The sequence below is a fragment of the Macrobrachium rosenbergii genome, chromosome 42, assembly GCF_040412425.1.
Source record: "Macrobrachium rosenbergii isolate ZJJX-2024 chromosome 42, ASM4041242v1, whole genome shotgun sequence".
NCBI classification, from domain to species: Eukaryota; Metazoa; Arthropoda; class Malacostraca; order Decapoda; family Palaemonidae; genus Macrobrachium; species Macrobrachium rosenbergii.
Genome location: NC_089782.1, coordinates 32,379,455 through 32,397,618, shown reverse-complemented (window position 1 = coordinate 32,397,618; position 18,164 = coordinate 32,379,455). Strand labels below are relative to the sequence as shown.

The window sequence follows — 18,164 nt, the reverse complement described above, 5'->3', positions numbered from 1 at the left end:
AGTTGATTCATTATCTCCAAGTGGATGATCACCATTTTCCTTATCTCGTTCGGCATAGGGGACACGCTTAAAGTATATCGACAAGAGAAAACAATTCGAATTTGTGACGCCATTAACATTAGATCGAGTTATTATAACTTCAACAAGGATTTGGGGATCAAAACGCGACGGGCCTACGTAAAATGTCCTATGGCGGACTCATATTATTCCAAAATCTTGTGAATAATCAAATAAAGGATAATTTTTTCATTTCAAATTATTAATTCAAAATATATTTTCATAAAGGTACTCATGCAGCGACTGGTTAATGTTTTCACAGAATGCGTAACGGTAATACGAACACAGGAAGTTAAGAAAAAAAAAAACACCTGGCCGGTTAAGTTGAATTAAATGAAATATATATAAAAAAGAATAGCCATGACTGTACTGTACGTTCATCTATGTCAAAATCGATTTAGAAATCATTTGAGAAGTAAACTTTGTGCTCTGTAATATGGGAGCGCCAGCCCGGATTCTGGAATTAGAAGTTTTTAACTAAATAAACTTTGAAGGCGAACTGTAAGCCATCACATCACATGAGCCGGACTTGTGATTGTGAATTCGACGACCTTATGCAGACGAAACCTAAATAGAAGAGACATTTAATGTATTTGATGAGTTTATGTATATGTGGATGTTTTAGGGAAAGTTTTTACGACACGTTAAAGCGCTGAAAACAGCAGTAAATGCGGAGAAAAGCGATGCGATCGCGGAACGACATCACAAGAGCCGGGACTTGTGATAGCGAGAATTTGACAGCCTCATGTAGACGAAACCTAAATTTAAGCGATAGTCAATGCATTTTATAAACTTACGTATATGTTCCCGTGTCAAAGAAACTTTTCATGACGTGCTAAAGCGCCGAAAACGGCCCGAAAAGCGAAGAAAAGCGACGCGATCTCGGAACTACTTCGCACGGCGGAGGAGGAGGAGGAGGAGGAGGACAACAACGCCGCCGTCCTAACCCAAACATCGTCGTCGTCGTGCCACCGCCATCAGTAGGTTGTACAGACGCCATTCCGTCGACACCGGACCCCTCCGCGCTCTTTTTTTCCCCCCCTTTTTAATTATTACCTCGACGACGGCGATGTCCTACGGACGCGGCAACAACGAGTGCCGGATATACGTGGGCAACCTCCCGCCGGACATCAGGACGAAGGACATAGAGGACCTCTTCTACAAGTTCGGCAAGATCGTCTTCATCGATCTCAAGAATCGGCGGGGGCCGCCCTTCGCCTTCGTCGAGTTTGAGGACCCCAGGTGGGAGGGAGAGAGAGAGAGAGAGAGTGTGTGTATGTGTCTGTGAGAGTGTGAAAGAGAGATGGAGGGAGAGAGAGAGAGAGCGCTCAAATACCAACTCTATATGTTTGAGCAGACCCTGACCTCATGTTTTGTTATTGTATCCGCTCTCTCTCTCGTCCCGAGAGAGAGAGAGTGAGAGGGAGAGGGAGAGGGAGGGAAAGAGTGAGAGAGAGAGAGAGGAAAAGAGAACGCGCTCAAAGATCTCACATATATTTTAAAAGACTGACCTCGTGTTTTGTTACTGTATTTGCCTTCGTCGAAAGAGAGAGTGAGTGAGGGTGAGAGGGGGAGGGAGGGAAAGAGTGAGAGTGAGAGAGAGAGAGGAAAAGAGAACGCGCTCAAAGATTTCACATATATATTTTAATAGACTCTGACCTCATGTTTTGTTATTGTATTGGCCTTCGTCGAAAGAGAGAGTGAGTAAGGGTGAGAGTGAGAGAGAGAGAGTGAGAGAGAGAGAGTGAGGGAAAGAGAGTGAACGCGCTCAAAGATTTCAAATGCATATTTTCAAAGACCCTGACCTCATGTTTTGTTATTGTATCCGCCCTCGTCCCGAGAGAGAGAAAGTGAGAGAGGGAGAGTGTGTGTGTGTGTGCGATCAAGGGAGGGAAAGAGAGAGTGCTTATATTTCATACACGTATAAATATTTAAAAAAAAAAAATTACCTCATGGGTTGCTATGGTATCCGCCCCTCGTCGACTTTGGAAACGAGGCGAGAGAGAGAGAGAGATAGCACAAATATCAACTAGCCTAAATTAAAGCCCTGACCTCTGGTTTTGTTATTGTTTATAGGTGAGAGAGAGAGAGAGAGAACAGGTGAGAGTGAGTGCTCATATCCCTCCTATATATATTTGAAAACACCCTGACCTCATATTTTATCATTGTATTCCCCTTTGTTGAGTTCGAAAACCGAGAGGGAGAGAGAGAGAGAGAGAGTGCTCAAATTCCCCACTTTATATATATATATATATATATATATATATATATATATATATATACATATATATATATATATGTATATATATTATTAGTCGTTATTTACATCCAATATCATTGTACTGTTTGTGACACTTGAATTATTCCATTGAGTTTGTTGGTTTGTGTATATGATTAGGCCTGGTGCCATGTGACAGGCTGAGGCTGGCTCTTTTATTTTCACACCTGGTCTATTGCCGCTGTAAGCTATGGTGATTTCAAAGGCCCAAAACACATTGTTACGATCTCTTAGTAATAGTTATATTTTCGTTTGTGAGACTTATGTTGGTTTAGTTTTTGCATAAGCCAGGCCTGTACGTTATGCCTGGGCTGGTCGATGCTGAGTTTTCACTCCTGGTGTACTAAGCTGCGGTATGCTTAAGTTTTCCTTTAGGTGAAACGTCTTTGCTGGTTTTAGGCATACAGGCATACGGGGGTTCCGTTCCGATGCCGCGTCGTAACCCAAAATATCGTAAAAAATCTTAAGGAAACCTTACTTTCAATCATTTGGGTAGCTTGTAAAGGACGTGAACTCCATTTTTCTGCATTTTTATTGAGTTTTCCTCAAAAAACCTCCAAATTTTGACCATTCTTGTCCTTTTTGGAGCCCAATTTCTTCCATCGGATGAGCGTTGTAAACCCAGAACTTGCGTTGTAACCCGGGAAATAATTTTTGATAAATATATTTGACATAAACTGCATTTTTAGCGAGTTTTTCATAAAAAACCTCCAAATTTTTACCATTCTGCCATTTTGGAGTCCTATATCGTCCATCGGATCACTGTCGTCGGCGTTGTAAACCCAGAACTTGCGTTCTAACCCAGGAAATAATTTTTGATGAATATATTTGAAGATCGTCATAAGCCGAGCCCATCGCAACCAGGGGACTGCCAGTGTTGCTAATTATAAGCTCGTGCTATTCGCCTTTGTTTCTTGGAGCCTAGGCCTTTGCTTAGATCAGCCTGGCGTAGTTTAGCTTGACCCACGAGGTGCTAAGGGTAGGTCTGTGTTGCATAAGGACGATGGTAATATGCTTTTTCAACTTTTAGCAGGGAACCATTATTTTCTTGTACATCTTTTAAGTTATCACCTAATTTTATATATAATTGGGATCATCTTTTGTTGCAGATTATTGTAATATAATTAAATGTGAAAAAGCCGAGGTCTAATTTAACAAGTTGGTAATAAAATAACTTTATTTTTGGGCTGCTTGGCACAATATTTCTCAGTAGTTCAAAATTATTTCATGCCAAATTGATACCTTATCTATTAAAAAAAATGATACAAATGAAAAAAAAATGATACAAATAATTATTCAGTGGTTGAATGGGTGTGTATGTATAGTTGACCCCCGGTATTTGCCGGGGATGTGCCCCACAACCCCCTGGGAATACTTGACACCCCTCTAAATATGTTTATAACTGCCAATGTTGATAGTTCAAATGCCTAAAAAACCCTTATACCTGAGTATTTTATTAGTTTTATCACAAGAAAAGCATTTAGTCACAAAAATGGTGTGAAAATACAGTAATTAGTGAACATTTCTCTGAAAAATACGGCGAGTAGGTGGATTTCCACGAATAATGTATACTGTGTATATGCTCCATAAAAAAATCCACAAATCTGTGAGTCCACAAATCTGGAACTGCATATAGGTGGGGGTCGACAGTATGTGTATTTTAACCATTATACGCAAGCTGACAGCAGCTTCCTTATTATTGAATAGATATTTAAAACATTACTTTGGCAATACGCACAACCCCATAAATTCCCTGCATCGAGCTATACCTCATCATGACTGTCACTTGCACTTTCAACGCTGTCATCTGCGTTGTCATTGTCACTATCTACAGTATTTCAAAATTGCTATTGGATGAAAATGAATTGGCATCATCATTATGAAATGCCATTACAGTAAACCCCCTGTATTCGCGGGGGATGCATACCGCAACACCCCCCCGCACGAATAGCCAAAATCCGCGAATACTTAAAAACCCTCTAAAAACTCTGAGAACTGCCTATTTTGATATTTAAACACAAGAAAACCCCTCTAAAAATGCTTGTACCTGAGTATTTTAATAGTTTTATCACAAAAGTGCATTTAGCCATGAAAATACAGTAATTAGTGAATATTTCTCAGCGAAAAATACCACAAATGGCCGGATTTTCCGCAAATAATGGGTAAATGCGCTCCACATTGAAATCTGCAAATACGTGGGGTTTACCGTACAGGCAAGCCCTTTGTTGGCCGAACCGGTTGAGCTTCAGACTGTCATTCGATGGGCCGGAGTTCAATTCCCGCGGCCGGCTGATGAAGAGTTAGAGGAATTTATTTCTGGTGATAGAAATTCATTTCTCGCTATAATGTGGTTCGGATTCCACAATAAGCTGTAGGTCCCGTTGCTAAGTAACCAATTGGTTCTTAGCCACGTAAAATAAGTCTAATCCTTCGGGCCAGCCCTAGGAGAGCTGTTAATCAGCTCAGTGGTCTGGTAAAACTAAGGTATACTTAACTGTACAGGCAATCTCTGGTTTAGACAGGGGTTCCGTTCTGACGCCATGTTGTAAGCGGGAAATCGTTGTAACGTGAAATATTGTCGAAAATTGTAAGAAAACCTTACTTTTAATCCTTTGGGTGTCTCCAAATGACATAACCTGCATTTTTATTGAGTTTTTCATAAGTAAAAATTCAAATTTTGATCATGCTACTGTTTTGAAGCTATATTTCTTCTGTTGGATCAGTGTTGTTGGCGTCGTAATCCAGAAATAATTTTTGATGAGTAAATTTGAAGATTGTCATAAGCCGATCCTGTCATAACCCCGGGAACTACCTGTATTTCAAAATTGCTCTTGGATGAAAATGAATCGTCATCATGATGATGAAATGCCATTATCTCAACAAAAAAAAAAAGTTTTTTTTTAACTATATACCTACTGTTGCAGAGAAAATCCACCCCCTGCCCTTCAATGGTTTGTATCATGGCAATTACAACTTACCTCAAGTGTTCTAGGTCCTGTGTGGTATCTTTTTCCTGAACATACTAGTCTCATCACTAATGAACACCTTTCGGGAACAAAACTTTCAGCCACTACGAAGTCCTTCCCCCATAGGGGCCTAGTACCGTCGGCGCACCTCATGTGGTGTGCTGTAGGCATTACTTGAGGTTCTTATCAGCATCCCTTGGGCCTATAGTTGCAACTATTTTCATTCCTTTTACTGTACCTTTGTCAATATCCATTTCAGCGCTGAATGATGGCATAGGTCCCAGCGGTTGGCCTTTTGCCTAAAATTCTATTTTCTGTGGTATTCTACGAAGTCCGTAAACTTTCAACATAATCATTGGCAGCTTCTTTGTCAGAACTGGCAACCTCCTCACTGCTTGATCACTTTGTGTATGCTACTTCTCCTAAATTTCTCAAATTGTATCAGCACTCTTTGTCAGGGATAGTTTTCAAGAGATGAGCTTACTGTTGTTTTGCCTTTTCACATATGATGGCCTCAGAAACAGTGTCACTGGCTAACTGCATTTCGTATTATTCAGAAGATGAACCCCATTCACATGGAATAAATCCACATGGGCCATTGGCTTAAAATTCAAGCTTCCAAAGAATATGGTGTTCATTAGGAAGAAGTAAAAGAAAAAAATGAATTACCGATTAGATAAAAATGTTTAAAATGGAATGAGAACAGTATTAGGGTAGTAATTCGTTGCATCTTTGCTTGAACCTTTTTGAAGTTCCAGTTGCACGACATCCTCAGGGAGACTGTTCCAGTCTAGCAGCGTGAGGAAAAACCACCTCTGGAACTGAGACGTCTTAATTGGCAGTAATTTCTCAACCTCTTCAATTGTCGAAGACTTTCTTTTGTATCTTTCGTAAGAGATTTCACTTCCTTGACAGCATCAGCACCTCTGATGGCCTCTTTACATTGTAATGTTGAAGAAATTGTAGTTTTGGATGAGAAATCTCTTAGCCAATAAGTATAAGGGACACAGACATAAGTTTCATATCTTGCTATAAGTTTTTTTTTTTTTTTTCCCACTTATTAGGTAGTGCCGTCAATGTACCTCATGCAGTACACTGTAGTCATTACTTAAGGGTCTTTGCCAAGTATTTTCGGCCCACAGCTGCAACCTCTTTCATTCCTTTTACTGTGCCTCCGTTCATTTTCTCTTTCTTCCGTCTGACTTCCACCGTCTCTTAACAGTTGGTTCATGGTGCAGCTGTGAGGTTTTCCTCCTGTTACACCTTTCAAAATTTCTTACTGTCAGTTTCCTTTTCAGCACTGAATGACCTCATAGGTCCCAACAGCTGGCCTTTGGCCTAAATTCGATATTCTATCCTATTCCCCTCCTTTCTGGGCTTTTAGTTAAGTGTGGCTAGGACAAACTTGCACAGAATAAGGCTAATTTTCATGTCTTTACTTAGGTCTGGCCCAGACAAATTTGCACAGAATAAGGCAAATTTTCATGCAAGTAGAACTGTATATTAGTAGTGACTATTTCCAGTAAATGTTAATTTAAGGTTTTATCCATTTGCAGAGATGCGGAAGACGCCGTTCACTCAAGAGACGGATATGACTATGATGGTTACAGACTACGAGTGGAGTTCCCTCGTAACAGCTTACCTGGGGCGTCAAGGGGCAGCTCTGGCCGAGGAAGGGGACGTGGGCCCCCAGCCAGAAGATCACAGTATAGAGTATTAGTAACTGGTAAGCGCAAGCTGATTTATCCCCCCTTTCTTTAATAGCTTCATTGTAATTTTGTAGGTTTAGTTAATTACTGCATGTCTACATAGCTAAGGCATGGATTGGGAGCTGAAGTTTTGGTAAACCGTTACCTCGGGATTCTTGAGGATTTTTCCTCTTTTAGTTCATAAATTACATTAGTCTGTATAAGGTCTGTTCTATTATGAAGGCTTTCAGGTTCCATTTGTAACTTCTCAGTGCAGGCAGGTGTCTGTTCCTTTTTATTACCTGTCATATTCAGTGCCTAAACACATGTATGCAGAAGTTTAGCTTATTCTTCTCACTTCAGTATAATCCTACACTCTTGGATGATGCTGAATGTAATCATCCTTCACGTTGATCACTTCTTGAATTATTAATTTAGAATATTTAAGTTTCTATGGCATCGTAGCAATAAAGGGTATTAAAGGAACTTAATGCGGAGAAACTTGAACACAAATGTCTGCCATTACTTGGCAGGAGTTAACTAGCTAGACTCGACACTTTTTCCCACCATTGGACGTATTTCGAATTGCGTTGGATGGCCTCTGTACTATTTTCTTCAAAAACTTGTCGACCACATTTACTCCTTTGGCCTGCATTCAGCGTTACAGATGCACTGTTGTTTTCGTCATATCAATACATTATGTACATCCATCTGTAACCTATTTGATCTCTTAGTCTCCATCCCTTGATATCTCACCAATTTTTATTTCTGTTGTTCAGAATACTGTCCCATGAATGTCTCTTGTCAACATTTTCTGATCCTGAAATTACGGGGTTTACCTTCATGTAGATATTTGTATTGACCCCACTTTCTGATAACGATTTACAGACAATATCCCATTCTAACACAACAGTGCTTGTAAATGAGAATAATCATTGACAAACAAAAGCTTTAAGAAGTTGAACAGCGTCTCTTGAAGACTGCACATGGAACAGATGGAAAATGAAAGGAAAGTCATGTAGCTGAGTGGTGAAAGGACATTAACTACTAAAGGTCTTATCTTTTGGCCTACAGCTTGCTGCGCAAGTTGCATTCCTCCCCGTTTGTGGGTCATATTTGCTAACCTTTTCTAGTACCTGTCGTTGGTTGGATGCGTGGTTGATAGACTGCTGGTTTTATTTACGCAGTCTTGAAGTTTTCCGAGAATAGACGGTCGACTTACCATGTGCAGAAATTGAAGATAATGGGCACATCAGAATGAACTGGAGTGTATGGTGGATTGTTAAGGAAATACCTATTTCTCAACACATTTTTTATGCATATTGAGATTTTGGTTAGATGTAATGGTATATGCAGTTTTTGTAAAATTTATACTAGTATGCTAGCACCCCAGGCAACTACGCAAGTGAAATTTACAGAGGTTATGAACATGGCCAAATAGGTAAGTTGTGGTTTTTTCATTGGTGAACTATTAATTTTATTGAATCCTAACTTTGGTGATCCTTTGAAATGTTAGCATGTTGTGCATCTTCTTACTTGCCGATATATTTTAGGTTTGCCTCCAACTGGTAGCTGGCAAGATTTGAAGGATCACATGCGTGAGGCAGGTGATGTATGTTATGCTGACGTCTATAAAGACGGTACAGGAGTTGTAGAGTTCCTCCGCTACGAAGACATGAAGTATGCTGTGAAAAAGTTGGACGATTCAAAGTTTCGCTCGCACGAGGTATGGTTTTTAAATTTTTTTGAGAGTGCTGTTGTAAATGACATGAAATTTTACGTCCTCTTCCATTCTTAAAAGTTTGGTATTGCCTTTTATATCTTGATGATCAAAGATGTAATCATTTCCAGCCAAATCCCAGGTATACTTGTAGGTTTGCTTATTAATGTCTGCGACAAAAGTGAAAATTTCAGTCGTAATATTCATGCTGTGTCATACCACAACCGAATAGGGAGGTACATACCAGGGTGAAATTTGTTTTAACTTTCCCGATGTGTGAAGAATGTACTGTAATTGAATTTGGTGGGTGCAGAATTGCTCTTAGTTTAATTAATGTTGATAAACTTCCAAGCACATGGTGTTCGTCACATAGGAATACAGGTATCATGAATTGAAGCGTGACAGTGGGAACATTTCTTAAAGAAAGTATAGCTGTTTTAAGGCATAATTCATTGCTTCACTGGAGCTAATTGGTTCAGCAGAGGTTTGAACTGGACTAATTACATTCATAGGGTCTTTATTTGAGCGTATTTTGCTTAATTTAGTAGGCTTTTTGGTGCATTTTCAGTCATTTTAATAGGTATTGATGTATGTTTTCCTTCACGGCCCTCAGTCAGCAAACGGTATCAGGATGGAATCAAATTATTTTGAGAAAATGATGAAACATAGGCCAGATGTTAAGCAGAACGAAGATTTTGTTCTTATATTTAATTAGAAATTAAGTTAAAGTATAGTGCATGGTCTCTGGAGCTTCCCATTTTAGAAGAATCACTGTGAATGTTTCAGGGTGAGAATTCTTACATCAGAGTGAAAGAAGACTATGGTGGCTCAAGCCCAGCATCTGGCGGGGGCGGTGGCGGCCGGGGACGGTCAAGATCGCGCTCCCGCTCGCCCAGAGGCTACCGCGGGTCGCCAACGTACTCGCCCGTTCGCCGCTCCTACTCTGGGTCGCCTTCGCGCTCCCGGTCAAGATCAAGAAATCGCTACTAGATCCGAAGCCGTTCGCCATTGCCCGACTTGGCCTCAGAAAACTCTGCTCCCAATAATGCTAACACGGTGATGCGAAAGCAGCACCCGTGCTAAGTTGGTTTGTCAAGTTAGAGCACATCCATGTAAGGAGCAGTGTGCTCCACTGACCTATGGTGCCCTTCAAGCTGACCTGACGATATCCCTGGACCTTTTCAGCCCTGGGCACTGGACTGGATGGCGTCAGGTCTGCACCGTTACCAGTCACGCATGTCCTACTTGCCCTTTGGTCCACTGGCTGTCCTCACAGTTAAAACAAAAAAAAAAAAAAAGATTAATCCCTTTCTTTCGTAAGGTCATCAATATTGTGTGTTAACAGACTTTTTTTTTTATTGGATGTTATACTTCAATTTATATATTTACATACCTTATATACATAAGATATATGTATGTATGTATATATATATATATATATACATCATCCCTCTTTTTGTGATGTTTCGTGCCACAAGTTCATATACTTGTCTGGACAGTCAGGAAATTCAAATGCATAGTTGGTGTTGCTCACGGTAGCTCATTGAATTTGTTTTTGTGGAAGTGTCATTTTTGGGAAAGTTATTTTGTACTTTTTTAGCTTTTTTATTGAGGAACTTATCAAGGCCTGATTGCAGGTGTACGATGTTTGAGGTAAATTTTTTCAGTATTAAACAATTCTTTGATGTTTATACCGTCATACAAAGGGCAAGTTAGATTTTACATTATGTAAGTGTAGTACGTTAGAAAAGTATATACAAAGTATACATTATATTGTGGCAAGTGTGCCATGGACAGTACTTTTAGTTTTAGCTTCCTACCTTTCGTTCTCACATTCCATTCTGTCTTCTGAGTCTGAGAACTTTTTTGTTAACTGATATTTTTCTTATTCATTGTGGAAACACATGTGAACCATATATTGTTCAAATGAGAGTTTCTTGAAATTATTTTGTATTAAAAAAAAAAAAAAGAAAAGATGTTTTACCTGTATACAAAGAAATGTTAGTAACAAAAACTAATGGCTTGTTTTTCTTTCTACACAGTCCCGTAGCTAGTAGGCTGCTGCAATATGAGCATCCTCCCTGCCAAATTTCGTAGATTTTGGAAAGCTATAGGATTTAAGAAGTGGAGGAGGAGAGAGGATGTTTCACAAAAAGCCTGGTGGACCCCCACAGGATCTCTTGAGAAAAAGGATCAGGAGGATACAATGCTGCAGCCAGCTGGCAAGGGGAAGGATCTCTCACACTAGAATCACAAAATGGATGAATTGCTCTCTTAAGGATCACTCACTTTCCATGGAGACAGGATAAAGATGCGCTTGCTGAGGAATCACTCGAGGATCATGGATCACTTAAGGATAAGGATTTGGGATTTGTGAGTTAAGGATTTAGCTTCCCTCCCCTCAATTGCCCAAGCTTGAATATTTAGAAAAAAATAAAAAAAGAATGAGAGAGAGAGAACAGTCCCATTTAGTCCTGATTTTCAAAATTTTAGATCATTTCATCCAAGTGAAAGCTATACCATAGTTCAAACATTTTCAACATGAGGGTGCATCTCTTAATTTCAAATGCCAGCTTTGAGAGTTTATATCAGGGAAAGGCCTGATGGGGTTCAGATCTAGAGAGTACAGTACGCGTATTTACATACGTAAGGGGGAAAGAAAATCTAAAAAGAGGTAACGAAAGCGAGAGACTCGATTGCAGTAGTTTGTGATTCGATTTGACCATATATAAGAAGTGTCTATAACATGTTCTTTTCTTTTCCAGCAGCAATACCAGGAGATATTTTACAAGGGAATCATCAATAAAGGATATGTTGACATGGCTTTTCTTTTATCATAGAACGGCGAACCATTTGTAGCAAGTTGTTAGTCCCGTATTTTGTCAAATGAATTATGGTTTCCCATTAAGTTTAGCATGAAGAAAGAGAAATAAATTGTATTTGTTTAAAAGGAGGTTACGTCATTGAAAAATACCAAGATTTTCTGTTTTGCAAATATGTTTGGTACTCGGCTCCAACACAAATCGTGTACGCCATAACTTTGCCATGACTTCTCCATTTGCAGTTTAGCCTGAAAAATATTATACTGAAAAACTTCTTGAATATGGGCTGATTGCTTTAATCTTTAGCATTTCCTTTTTGGCTTTTTGAACCATTGCAAGATGTTCTTGGAAATAACATCTTGAGTTTCCAAGAAGTGATTGCCAGAAATACCTCTTTAAATATTTTTGTCACTTGGTGAAACTGGTTTTAACTTAAATTCAGTGATGTTCTCTGAGGATTGCAGTAATTATAATTTAGTGAGGCTTTAACTTTTTCTCTGAAGCCCCAAGCAGAATTTTAATGGAGTTTTATATTAACTGTAGCATTCCTTCAAGTACAAAGTGTGACATAGCCTTTGGTATGATTTACGCTATATATTTAATCAGAATGTACAAATTGCTATGCGATTCAACTTTTGAGTTGTGCGGGAGAAATCTTATAAGAGATTGATGGATATTTTCAATAGACCAGTCCGCAGGAGGTTAGGCGTACAATATGGAAGAGGGAGTTGAACCATACTCTTGAGTAAAAGTTATCCAACTTTGTTAACCATGCCTTATAGGAGGCTGGATCACCTCTCATGGTTTTGCCAATATAGAAAGAAAAATGCCAGAACATCTAAGTCTATGTACATAGGAAGATTGAGCAAAAAGCCTAATTGTCATAGACTAGTGCTGGGGTTGTCCATTAATTTTATGCGTCCATCAGTCCTACCCGCATAGACCCAGTACCCCCACAGTTCAAAATTTATCACAGATGTGGGCAAGGCCCTTCAAATTCATTTGATATGGGATTTGCAAGAGTGTCAAACTATTTTCACAAAGTAATTTAGCAACTTGAGTGGTGAAATACCCACAGTATTTGCAGTTGTTGATATACATACTGTATACAAGTGTCATAATTACTGAGATTCTAAAAAAAGAATGTAGTGGCACTAACAAATAACCCTGGCCAACAGATTACGATATTTGCTTGTGTAGCCATTACAGAAATAGACTTTATAAAGTGGCCAAGACTTTATCAAATATAAATGACAGGATTGGTTAAATTATGTAAAAACGAAGATAAACCCATAAAGGTGAAGATCGGCAGTCTGTACAAATTAAAAAAAAAAAAAGTATATAGGTGGTGATAATATCTCGGAACTGGGCACGCAAATCTTCGGTTACTCAAAGGATACTGCCTAGGCCAAGTTCCTCTGGAGACAATGCAATGCAGCTTATATGCTAGTAATATTAGAAGCAAACTTAAAATGTTGTCAGGATCTTCATTTATAGCCTGTCCAGTTTATGCAGATGTCATGAAGGTGTACTTTATCAGCTAAAGTGGAATGAGTTCCCTCAACAGATGTGCGAGGACCAGAAATTCAAGTCGTTAGCTTAGGTGGTGGTACTATGCACTAATTTCTATAAGCATGCCACACATTAAGAAATGAAAGCTATGCGCAACATAAGTCATATATCCAGAGTAGATTTTTAAATTAATTTCAAAGATCAGGGAGCACTGCAAAACCCACAAAATCAACCAATCGTATACGTAATAATACCGACACTTTTGAGATTTTTCCCTTTTAAAATGTGTGCTCCATATAAATGATCAGAAGCAGTAGGAAAAATTAATATTTTTTCTTAACTCTAAATCCTTCATTCGAATTGCATCTTGGCCCAAATAACTCGAGTCTATCTGTAGCCATTATTGTGTTGACTCCACCGTTTGGCTGTACCATACACAGCAAGTCATTCAAATATTTTGGACACCAAGTCTTGATAGCTTAGTGAATCATTGCACATAATTTAGACATTATTCAATACACGTTTTAATAGGGAGACAATGCAACTCAGTAGGCTACAGGCGTAATCCTCTTGTTGATGCAACACTTTATCATCAATCTTGCTGCTCAATTTAGTACATTTTGCAGCTTCCTAAGTTGCATTTAGGCCGATTATGATAAAAGTTGCAATAGTCTACTCTCTTTATGACATAGTCACAAGTTTTTATAAAGAATACCCGTCGAGATATTGTTTAACAAAGTCAGTAACCCTCGGGACGTTTTTTGAGTTGAACACTAAGATACAAATTACAGTCTAGGAGTACGTCTAAGCTACTTCCTTTGTCAGTAATAAGAACTACACCACTATTCATGTTTAGCCGGATATCACCAGGGTTACATAATTCGGTTTTCTCTCCCACCAACATACATTCAGTTTTATTTTAATTTGATTTCAACTGCTTAAATGTCTTCCATTCCTTGACATTTGCAAATAACCTGAACTTTACCCTGTGATCTAGTACTAGGTTTGACACTCCAGTCGTGTCAATTCAAAAGAAAATTAGACCTAATACATTTCCTTGTGGTTCTCTTATTATTTCATAAGATGAGTATGAGTTCCCATACTGTACACAATGCTTTCTGTCACACAGGTATAGTCTTTCAAACTCTCAAAAGCTTCTCCAGTAATACAGATTGACTGTAAATCATTTAGAAGTTCATGAACAACTTTTATCAAAAGAGCTGAGATCGAGCAACACCAGAATACCACGTTTGCCTTAATCAATTATTTCTAATAGATGATTCCTATAGATCATTGACATTAGAGCATACAGCAGTTTCTGTAGAATTTAATTGTTTATTCACCCTCTCTAGGAAGCTCTAATTAGTTGCTCAAGAACGACATATTCTAACAATTTGGACATGAAAGATAAATTCGAAATAGGCCTGTCCCCGTTGGGGGCTATTGTTGTCTGTGCACCTCATACAGTGCACTGTAGGCGTTACCTAAGGATCTTTGCAGCGTGCCTTCGGCCCCTAGCTGCAACCCCTTTCATTCCTTTTACTGTACCTCCTTTCATATTGTCTTTCTTCCATCTTACTTTCCACAATTTCCTAACAACTGATCCATAGTGCAACTGCGAGGTTTTCCTCCTGTTACACCTTTCAAACCTTTTACTGTCAATATCTGTGTCAGCGCTGAATGACCTCATAGGTCCCAGTGCTTGGCCTTTGGCCTAAATTCCTCTATTCAGTTCAGTTGAATCTAACCCGAATATTTCATTAGCTGTTAGCCTTTTCTTTCCAAAATGCTTAATAATTTTTATTACAGGTTCTAAAAAAATGCTAAAAGCCTTATTTTTAAATTGTTCAAATTCCTAACCCACCTTCACCAAACGTCTTCATAGATATTATATTAACTTATTTCTTTTATCTGGGAAACGCATTTACTCTACTCAATTTTTTTTTTATTGATATCATAACTTTCTATTTTAATTTACATTCACGGTCTCACTGAAAACTTATCCATGCACAAAACTATACCAACTTTTTCACAATTTCGAGTTTGTCATTTTTCGCCTGAGAGATTTATCACCAGAGACTCCTGTTGAGAGCTTTACACTATAAAGTACACTATAAAGTACTATACACTATAAAGGTATACGCTAAATGCACTGAAAATATACATAATTGAGATTTAATATTATTTTATACATATACTTCAGAGTTACTACCATTTTATTAAGATTTATATTGATCAAAATAGGGACACTTTGTGGGTAGAGAGCAGTGATGGAAAATCATATTTACATACAATACAAAAATATATAAAAGAATATAAAATAATATTATTTATATTCAAAATTCATCACCGGAGATTACCGTTGAGAGCTTTACACTATAAAATACACTATAAAGTACTATATACCATAAAGGAAACTAAATGCATTGAAAATATATATACATCAGGTTTACTACTAGACTCATATTTATCAAAATAAACTTGGTGGGAGGGAGCAATCATGGAAAATCATATTTACATACAATACGAAAAGTGTCTAAAAGTATATAAAATAACAATAATTTAGTCGAAATTAATTTTTATAACGAAAATTCACATTTATACTCGTTAAATAATGTATTTTTCCCCAAGAAACGAAGTCAACATTGGACTTAATCATTATCTAATTGCTCCCTAAGAACAGGCTTGAACTCATCACAGTTCCAACATTTGCTGTCGGAGTATCGACATAAAACGCGACATATTTAGACGCGCAATGGCATAAAGCAGTAAATTATATAAATATTACTCGCTGTTGATTTAACTGACTGCAAGAGTGAGGCTTTTATGGGGGTAATATTAAAAACAAGGATCCCTTCAGAAGACTTTGGACATTGTTGACATCCATCCTATCATTAGTTTGCTATTGATTTGTTTCACGCTGGAGGCGAATGATGATGATCACCACATTTCCCGAGAGTCAATCGGCACACTGACACCCCTCTCATAGGTATGGTATCCTCCGTCGCGACGAAGGGCGGCAGCGGCCGGAAATCCGTCGAACGTTCCCCTGTGACACCACTGAGCAGTTGCGTATCTGGCGGACTTTGAAACAACAACAACAAAAAGAAGAAGAAGGTGCCGTCGTCTGAGGGAGAGGAGATGTTTTGTTGCATGTCCTCCGTTGTTGTTCCCCCCCGAAGGATTGTTCAGTGGGTCTTCTCATATCTCCTCCCATTAGGTAAGCCCTTAGTGATGATGTGTCGGGGGAACCGCTCCTTTTTTTTTTTTTTTTTAACTCTTCCTCCTCCCCCCTCCCCAGCAGGATGATGCTCCTTTTTCGGGTTCGTTGTTCCCCTCCGAGGGGTTATTCAGTGGGTCCTTTTAACCTCCGGTTAGGTAAGCCCTTTTGTCACTGTTAACCCTTGTTGATGGGTCGAGGAGCGGCTCCTTTTTTTTAATAATTTTTCGGCCGCGGGATGATGCACCTTTTGGGGTCCGGTAGTTCCCCCCCGAAGGATTATTTAGTGGGTCTCTATTCTCCCATTAGGTAAGCCCTTTTGTCACTGTTGGCCCTTGATGGTGATGTGTCCAGGCAACGGCTCCTTTATTTAATTCTTTCCCCCACGGGATGATGCTCCCTTTTCGGGTCCGGGCTTGCCCCTTGGGGAGTGCGTGGACCAGATGACTTTTGGTGTTGTCCCTGCAGCATATCCGAAGGGGAAGGAATTTCACATCGTGGAGTCCCTCAGGGTGATAACCTATTGATGCTTCCTTAGAGATTATGGGCCTCAATTGCCCTCAAGTACCTTGTTCTTGACCGTACCCTACTCTACAGGCTAGTAGACTAGCCTGTGTCAGTCTGGGCTCCAGTCTGTCCTGAAGGCTATGGCTTAGCTCTGCCGCAGGACGTCCAGTGCCTCCGTCCATCACGGCCTAGGTTATAACCCTAGTTTGCAGAACGACGGGACTACCTCCAAGCGGATGCTTAGTCTATTGTCAACGATGTTTAGTGTTACTTGGGGGCGGGAGTTTAGGGGGCATGAAGCCCCCACAGTCAGGTCAGGGCAAGGCGCCCTAAGTTAGGTTAAGAAGGTACAGTCTGGTTTGATCAGGATATGGCATTCTAGGATAGGTTAGGTTCTTTTACGTCAGTGTAACCTGTTCCCATCGTACTACACTCGGCCCCCTAAAAGCTATAACTCTGTAGATCTATAGTGGCATAGATTATCCTATTTGAGGGTAAAACTGAAGACTTACTACCTTGCCCCTCAGGTTCATTGACTAACAGATTATGGCCAAAATGGGCGCCATGTTCAGTACCAGCCCCTTGGGGATGAATGCACAAGCATAAGACACAGCAGTAACGTAATTAAAAGACGTAATTATTCCAGTCAGCAGCTGGCGGGAATAACGCCTCGGTAGTCGTCCTCATTTTTACTGTGCCTAGTTCAGTAGCTAGATCGTGAGCAAGAGTGGATTATTTAGGCAGCGTGATACATATTGGTTGGAATGCATAGCATAAAAACTCTTTAAGATTTTGTGTTATTTTATTAATTGTTTTCTAATGTTTAGATTGTTATATCACGAATATCAAACCAGGTCTCTTTGCTATGCCATACCTAACTCAACCCTTAGGCCAGCCTGTATCCCCCAGTAAAAGTGTTAGTATGCCACTAGGCCTCTGATACTTTGATTTCTTGCCCAGTTAACATCATCATCTTTTACAATGGCTTTTCTCTTAAAGGGCAGATGGAAAACCTTGCTTTTCAACTACTGTACCATCAATTTCCATGGTCTTCCTTTTTTATTATTAAAATCTTTTGAACAAATAGTACAGAAAAGGATATATATAATGCAGTACAGATTGGATAGCTTGAGAAATTTAGTCTTTTGTGTATGTTTTTACATTGATCCCCAGCATCCTAGTACAGTACTAAACATGGCATCCTGTGGAGTTTTCTGCATAAAAACACAAAGAAAGGATGGTAAATTTCTCACTGTGCTGGGGCCTTGACTCTAATATTATGTGGTTGACACATTTTCATAATCTCTTCCATTTTCCTGGTGCCCATGTTTCTATTACAAAGTTATCCATTTAAACCCTTTTTGCTCGGTTGCTCTTTAGCACTGAATGACTTC

The 18,164-nt window shown here is 39.2% G+C and overlaps 2 protein-coding genes across 3 annotated transcripts in view; both read left to right on the top strand.

The window, feature by feature from the left end:
• The first annotated feature begins 554 nt into the window (after positions 1-554).
• On the top strand, positions 555-11,527 carry SF2 (splicing factor 2). Of its 2 annotated transcripts, XR_010849952.1 has the most exons (5): positions 953-1,299; positions 6,858-7,027; positions 8,543-8,715; positions 9,496-9,922; positions 10,752-11,527. XR_010849952.1 is itself a non-coding variant. In XM_067085989.1 (4 exons), the coding sequence occupies exons 1-4, from the start codon at positions 1,127-1,129 to the stop codon at positions 9,697-9,699; spliced, it is 720 nt and encodes a 239-aa protein (XP_066942090.1). In that variant the 5' UTR covers positions 555-1,126; the 3' UTR covers positions 9,700-10,727. The 2 variants fall into 2 exon arrangements, 1 of the variants encoding a protein (XP_066942090.1); XM_067085989.1 differs by lacking the exon at positions 10,752-11,527 and having other exon boundaries at positions 555-1,299; positions 9,496-10,727.
• A 4,256-nt stretch (positions 11,528-15,783) lies between these two features.
• LOC136828171 (uncharacterized) overlaps positions 15,784-18,164 on the top strand; it is a 36,581-nt gene continuing 34,200 nt past the window's right edge. Inside the window, exon 1 of the mRNA XM_067085988.1 lies at positions 15,784-16,263. The gene's annotated coding sequence lies outside the window, so the exon portion shown is untranslated. The remainder of the gene's footprint in view (positions 16,264-18,164) is intronic.

What these genes read in the sequence shown, in the direction of transcription:
- SF2 (XM_067085989.1), top strand. Translation starts at nt 1,127, where the DNA reads ATGTCCTACGGACGCGGCAACAACGAGTGCCGGATATACGTGGGCAAC. An exon ending in GTATAGAGTATTAGTAACTG is followed by an intron (nt 7,028 to 8,542) that starts GTAAGCGCAAGC and finishes GATATATTTTAG; the next exon opens with GTTTGCCTCCAACTGGTAGC. An exon ending in CAAAGTTTCGCTCGCACGAG is followed by an intron (nt 8,716 to 9,495) that starts GTATGGTTTTTA and finishes TGAATGTTTCAG; the next exon opens with GGTGAGAATTCTTACATCAG.